At 31.7% G+C, this 7,373-nt stretch overlaps 1 protein-coding gene across 1 annotated transcript in view; it reads right to left on the bottom strand.

Annotated features, from left to right (window-relative positions):
* Window positions 1-5,466: 5,466 nt before the first annotated feature.
* Window positions 5,467-7,373, bottom strand: part of LOTGIDRAFT_136482 (hypothetical protein) — a gene marked incomplete at both ends in the record, with an annotated part of 3,271 nt that continues 1,364 nt past the window's right edge. Inside the window, one exon of the mRNA XM_009046770.1 lies at window positions 5,467-6,588. Within this exon, the coding sequence (XP_009045018.1) occupies window positions 5,467-6,588 (1,122 nt within the window). The remainder of the gene's footprint in view (window positions 6,589-7,373) is intronic.

The following is a 7,373-nucleotide window of genomic DNA, read 5'->3' as shown; positions in this document are numbered from 1 at the left end:
TTTATTTCTCCACTGAAGTTCTGATCCTTTTTTATTCATTGAAATCCTTATTTGATGGTTATGTATTTATTCGAATGGCTTCATTTATTCATCCACTGAATTCCTTATATTCATTCAATGGTTTATTTGATTGATTCCACCCAGTAACCTAGAGTTATATATATGTCATTACACTCCAGTCATTATTTCCTAGCTAACATCACCATTGACGTCATTCCATTCACAAACCATTGATCTATTAGATAATTTTAGACTCGATAAGGAAAATATTTCAATTTCGCAAGAAAGGATGGTTCCATCGACAATTTATATTACATTAACCCACATTTAGAGAATAGTTTCACGTCCTTAAGCATTATATTTTATCATTTACCTCTCCGATGACGTCTGAGTATTGGTCAGTGAACTACCTTCAAGTTGTTAAGAAAAATGACATCTATATTATGGCATCTGATAGGAGAGTGGTCAGATATTACTGCACTATTAATGTAGTATGTCTACATGTATAGACTATTGCTGTTTATTTTTTACATCTGTTTCTCTATTTTTGTATAATAGGTCTTATTAGTTTGCTATTTCGGCGTTCTTGTTGCCTACAATTTAACAGTGTTATTAACTAAGTTATTATTAGTTGCAACCGAAAGGTATGAAAATATTTTTAATATAATCAGAATAAGTTGTGAATCTTTGCTTGTACATTCACAGTTTGCCTAATTAAAGTTATCACAGTATATTACGAAATCTGACAAAAAAAAAAACAGTTGGTAAACCATAACGAACTCGACAGAGAAGTTAAATATAGATCCAAGTACCAATGCTAATTTTCAAAATATGGTAACCTTTAGAAAATATACGAAATATCTAGAGCTGTATTACAAATTAGATACAATTCTCCATTCCATAGTCCCTAACTTTTCTGACTTCACTTGCACTCTCGAACTCTACCAGGGCCTGCCATGGAAACGGTCTAATTCGAAACAGTTAAAAAATCTCTAATCTAGTGGAAATTTAAAAAAGAAAATTGTAAAACGTTGTTTATATGCATGGACCTAATACATGTATGCAATACGTATTAGGGCATTAAACTCCATGCTTTCAAAATTAACATTTGAATTATACACACATTAAAGGACGTAAGGAGTCGGTTTCTTACAGTACTTGTGAGCGGGGATATTCAGAAATCTAATGCTCTTAAAAGTACACTAATATAATATGACATAATGTACAATAAATCCAATCAGGAGAAAAAATGGAGGAAGTAAAACGTATTTTCGTATCATTTGATTTACCTACTTACACCCCCTCTCTCCTGGGGATTGAAATATAGTTTTGAGATTATAAAGTAAAGTGAAGATTCAATCAATGTATATATTGATGAAAGGTTATGTCTAGAGTGATTATTGATATTAGAAAGTAAAATATTGGTTTCAGTAGATCGACTGACGTCAATGCTGCTGGAAATGTCACGACTCTTTACCCTTTTATTTCATAAGTTTGTTGACGTAAGGATTTTAAATGACGGTAAACAACTAGTCGCTGATGGATTTCATGCGTAAAATGTTACAGAGAATCATATAGAATTGGTTCAGAAAAAATAGTAAACTATTATAATATATCTACGATATCAGATTTAGGTGATCAGATTTTCATCTCGTTTTAATAAAGGACCCTTGACTGACTAGATTAGGGCCTATAGGGCCTACGCAATCTCAATCTCAACACAGAAACCCATTCGAATAAGAACAGTTCTCTGTAGCTTTGAGCAGTCATGTTAGATTTTTAATTGTCTTAAAGCTGAAAGATATTCAATGGACCTGCTTATAATCAAGCACAGTTGAAACTATTTTGTGTTTCGGTGATTAAGTTCCATACACACTATACGTTTGTAGATGATGTTTTCAGTTTACAAAGGAATACTGCATAACAGTCATAGAAAGTATCTAATAACATTTCCACAATTGAAAGCTTTTTATGGCGTAAAAACCCTTTAAAATCAATGTCATATAACTACACTTGAAATCAATGGTTGCTCATTGCTTCCGTGCCATAATCTGCTTGCTATTTGGACACATAATTTAGTACGTAATATGCCATGGCTTGGAGCCTATTTTAGAGGAAGTAAGATCTGAATGTAGGCCAATTCTTCACCAGGTTATTAGGCTATCTGACATGGTCGATGCCTTGTTTATCATGGATACCCAATTGTACTGAATCTTTATCGTACTTTAACATCTGTCAACAACGTGTTTATTGTATTTTCAATAATTTCCAAATTTTCATCCTTGGCAATTCCACCAAGTTTCCATGGCAGTTGATTATTGAGAATAAAATAAAATACTGTTCACAAAGCACAAACTCGGCCCCTTGCCTATATTCTGTTATATTTTAGGATAGGTTTTATTCTGTGGTGATAGGAAATAAACATTTGCACCACGTTTTGTGAAATTTGTCAAGAATTGTGTCTTCTTGAGTGCAAACAAGTTAGGAATCGAACGCACTTTCATATATAACAAGAGCAGTAATTTGTGTTCAATATTTTTCGATCTTTTTGAGTTTTCATACTTGGACGATAACAGAAACGTACGATTCTCCTATGTATATCACCAAAAAGGTTTATATCTGTCTTCACTACTAGAACATTATTTACTATAGATATCTTGTATTATAAGATATCGTATGATTATTTACATTTTTTCGACGTCAAGGCCGGTAACTGCGAGAATGTCGATAAAGGCCCTGTATCCTATCAATTAAAAAATTCTTTGAATTAGTGGAGTCGGATTGTAATTCTATTAAGTTGTACGGGTATTGGATATTGGTCTTTACGGATGTTGAAAATATGAATTTAGACTCCCCTGCCCCTTTAATCCTTCATAGTCTAGTAGTTTTATAGAGCAAAACATAGCATTTCAATACAATAAACTGATACATGTAGGCCGCAAAGCCCTATTTCCGATACTCAAATAGTCTACAAAAAAGCATATTAGGACTAGGGCGCAAAACGTAATCCCACCAAACACAAAACATTGAAGAAACGTTTTTTAGAGGTTTAAAAAATAAGTCGGAAAAACGTTTCAGAAATGTTTTTAAAATGCTAAATTGAAAAGTTTTCTGTATCTATTGTAGAAATGTTTCTGCAAACACCTCAACACCTGCTCAAATTTGTAATGATAGCTAGAATGAAATTCGTGTGCAATTTATGCTTTCCCCCCTAGATCTAGGCCTAGGCCTACTGCATAAGATTTGTTTCGGTGACCTTGCTTCAGTCGCCTTTAGTTAGGCCTACGTCAGTCGGCACGCGATCTTGTCTAAAATGGCGTTCACGTCTTTCACAATGACAATAACAGCTATGCAATTTACAAACAAAAACATGTCATTACATCGTTAAAAGTGTAATTGAATAAGCCATTTAGCGGTGATTTAAAATCCGCGTGCGTTTCCGAGAAACGGTAGTTTGAAATCGAATATTATTGTCGGCCATTTTCTTTTATCGCTGCATGGTATATAGGTTTAGATTCGATTCAATAATATATCTTTGTTTGCAATTTAGGTATGAATTAACAAGTGTCTGAGCAACTTAAGGCAATACAACACTGACAAACCATGCTTCATGTTAATAAAGAGACATCAACATAATTTAACATCGTCATGTTCTTGACTATGAATTATTTTGTTGCAATGTATATTTTGTATGATGACCATGCATATTATAATTGTCTTTATCCTGCTAATACTATTATGTTGTTCGACTATCTTGATAATGACATGGATTCCATGCTAAACTGGGTATTACTTTTGATCATTTCAGAAACCTGATGACCATATCACTAGAAGAATTGGAATCTGATTAAATGAATATGATTGATTTTAGTCCTGTCGTTACTGTTTTTTTGTTGCTTAATAAGTTATTAAAAGATTGTAAAGAGGTTTTTTAGATTTTGTATGTGTATCCGGGACACTGATAGGTTCAGCTTGTTTAAAAAGGTTTGTTAGAGGTTGACAAAAACATTTATCATAAAACCTTATTACAACGTTTTCTGAATGTTCCAAAATAACGTTTCTTCAAAATGTTTTTGAAACATTTATAAGAGTCTACAAATTTAGGTTTTTAAAACGTTGAATTGTTTTCTGGGATATTCTTAAAATCGGCATTTCGATAGTCATGCATATAATGCTCTATTGTATTCCTTATTAGTGTGCGACAATATTCAAATCGAAGAAAAAGTTTATTGCTATATACCAGTATGAACTATTATATCACAAACAGTATACATTGTGTTGTTAAATTATGTCATGGTGACAGACGAAGTCATCAAAACGCATGCGTAAATACAGAAAGTGTATTAGTAGGTCAACTGAGATGATGTAAACAAGTTGAATGTAGGTCAGTAGATACACCAATACAGAGGCTGTGGTCAATACTCGATCTAAAAATAATTCAAATATTCTTTGATTCACCTTCAAGTAATCGTTCAATCACTAACTGATATTGTTTAAATTTCTTCTTCACTCTATATTTCTAATGACTCTAATCGAGTATTGAAAGAGAATTGTTATAGTTGAGAGAATATAACAAAGGTCATTTATCTTGATGTAGGTTAATGGTTCACAAGGTAAACACGAGCCGGGAAAGTATGACACAACAATTTCTAGATTTTAATTCGAGAGTTTGAAGGACATTTACACTTCAAACATATTCCTGCGTTTTGGTTTCAAGGCCGATTTCTGATATATTGATAGAGGCTTCATCAATTGCTTTTATTTGTCTGATAAACAAGGCCACTGAGTACGGAAACTATGTCTTGGATTTGAAAGAAGGGCCCTTACTATCACCAACAAAGTTCGTAAAGGCAGAAAATCATCCATTTCGTAGTATCATTATATTGACGCAGTAATAAGAAAGTTTTCTGATTGAGTATAATTAAAAAATGTTCTGACTCAGTATAAGGAAGTTTTCTGACTCACTTATTAAAAAGTGTTCTGACTCAGTAATAAGAAAGTTTTCTGACTCTGTAATTAAAAAGTGTTTTAACTCAGTAATAAGAAAGTTTTCTGACTCAGTAATTAAAAAGTGTTCTAACTCAGTAATAAGAAAGTTTTCTGACTCGGTAATTAGAAAGTAAACTGACTCAGTACTTAAAAATTTCTTGACTCAATAATTAAAAAGTGTTTTGATTAAGTAATCCGAAAGAGTGCAGAATCAGTATTTTAAAAGTTTTCCTACCCAGTAATTAGAAAGTGTTCTCACCCAGCTACCAGAAAGTGTTATGATTCAGTAATAAGAAAGTATCCTGACTCGGTAATTAAAAATGAGTAAGTGTTCTGACTAATCAGAAAGTGATTTGACTTCGTAATCAGAAAGTGTCCTTTATTAGAGAGTGTCCCGACTCAGAAATAGAAACGGTTTTGGCTCAGTAAATAGGGAGTTGTCCAAGTCAGTAGTAAGAAAGAGTCATGACTCGTTAATCAGGAAGTGCTTCGACTCACATTATGGTATTTTGACTCAGTTTCGGTTATTAGAAAGTGTCTCGATGAAGTAATTGGGACGTATTCTGATTCAGTAATGAGAAAGAGTTCTAATTCAGTAATTAGAAAGTGTTCTGACTCAGTAATTAGAAAGTATTCTAACTCAGTAATTAGAAAGTATTCTGATTCAGTAATTAGAGAGAGCTCTGATACAGTAATTAGAAAGTATTCGGATTCAGTAATTAGAAAGTATTCTGATTCAGTAATTAGAGAGTGCTCTGATTCAGTAATTAGAAAGTATTCTGACTCAGTAATTAGAATGTGTTCTGATTCAGAAATTAGAAAGTGTTCTGATTCAGAAATTAGAAAGTGTTCTGATTCAGTAATTAGAAAGTACTCTGATTCAGTAATTAGAAAGTATTCTGACTCAGTAATTAGAAAGTATTCTGATTCAGTAATTAGAAAGTATTCTGATTCAGTAATTAGAAAGTACTCTGATTCAGTAATTAGAAAGTATTCTGATTCAGTAATTAGAAAGTATTCTGACTCAGTAATTAGAATGTGTTCTGATTCAGAAATTAGAAAGTGTTCTGATTCAGAAATTAGAAAGTGTTCTGATTCAGTAATTAGAAAGTACTCTGATTCAGTAATTAGAAAGTATTCTGACTCAGTAATTAGAAAGTATTCTGATTCAGTAATTAGAAAGTATTCTGATTCAGTAATTAGAAAGTACTCTAATTCAGTAATTAGAAAGTATTCTGATTCAGTAATTAAAAAGTACTCTGATTCAGTAATTAGAAAGTGTTCTGACTCAGTAATTAGAAAGTGTTCTGATTCAGTAATTAGAAAGTGTTCTGACTCAGTAATTAGAAAGTATTCTGATTCAGTAATTAGAAAGTATTCTGACTCAGTAATTAGAATGTGTTCTGATTCAGTAATAAGAAAGTATTCTGATTCAGTAATTAGAAAGTATTTTGGTTCAGTAATTAGAAAGTATTCTGATTCAGTAATTAGAAAGTACTCTGATTCAGTAATTAGAAAGTATTCTGATTCAGTAATTAGAAAGTGTTCTGATTCAGTAATTAGAGAGTTCTCTGATTCAGTAATTAGAAAGTATTCTGACTCAGTAATTATAATGTGTTCTTATTCAGTAATTAGAAAGTGTTCTGATTCAGTAATTAGAAAGTATTCTGATTCAGTAATTAGAGAGTGCTCGGATTCAGTAATTAGAAAGTATTCTGATTCAGTAATTAGAAAGTACTCTGATTCAGTAATTAGAAAGTATTCTGACTCAGTAATTAGAAAGTATTCTGATTCAGTAATTAGAAAGTATTCTGATTCAGTAATTAGAAAGTACTCTGATTCAGTAATTAGAAAGTATTCTGATTCAGTAATTAGAAAGTGTTCTGACTTAGTAATTAGAAAGTATTCTGATTCAGTAATTAGAAAGTATTCTGATTCAGTAATTAGAAACCATTCTGATTCAGTAATTAGAAAGTGTTCTGATTCAGTAATTAGAAAGTACTCTAATTCAGTAATTAGAAAGTATTCTGATTCAGTAATTAGAAAGTACTCTGATTCAGTAATTAGAAAGTGTTCTGACTCAGTAATTAGAAAGTGTTCTGATTCAGTAATTAGAAAGTACTCTGATTCAGTAATTAGAAAGTGTTCTGACTCAGTAATTAGAAAGTATTCTGATTCAGTAATTAGAAAGTATTCTGACTCAGTAATTAGAAAGTGTTCTGATTCAGTAATAAGAAAGTATTCTGATTCAGTAATTAGAAAGTATTCTGATTCAGTAATTATAATGTGTTCTTATTCAGTAATTAGAAAGTGTTCTGATTCAGTAATTAGAAAGTACTCTGATTCAGTAATTAGAAAGTGATCGGACTCAGTAATAGAAAGTG

Source organism: Lottia gigantea (genome assembly GCF_000327385.1).
Source record: "Lottia gigantea unplaced genomic scaffold LOTGIsca_106, whole genome shotgun sequence".
NCBI classification, from domain to species: domain Eukaryota; kingdom Metazoa; phylum Mollusca; class Gastropoda; family Lottiidae; genus Lottia; species Lottia gigantea.
The sequence above is the reverse complement of the archived record's forward strand: the minus strand, read 5'-3'. Positions and strand labels throughout refer to the sequence as shown.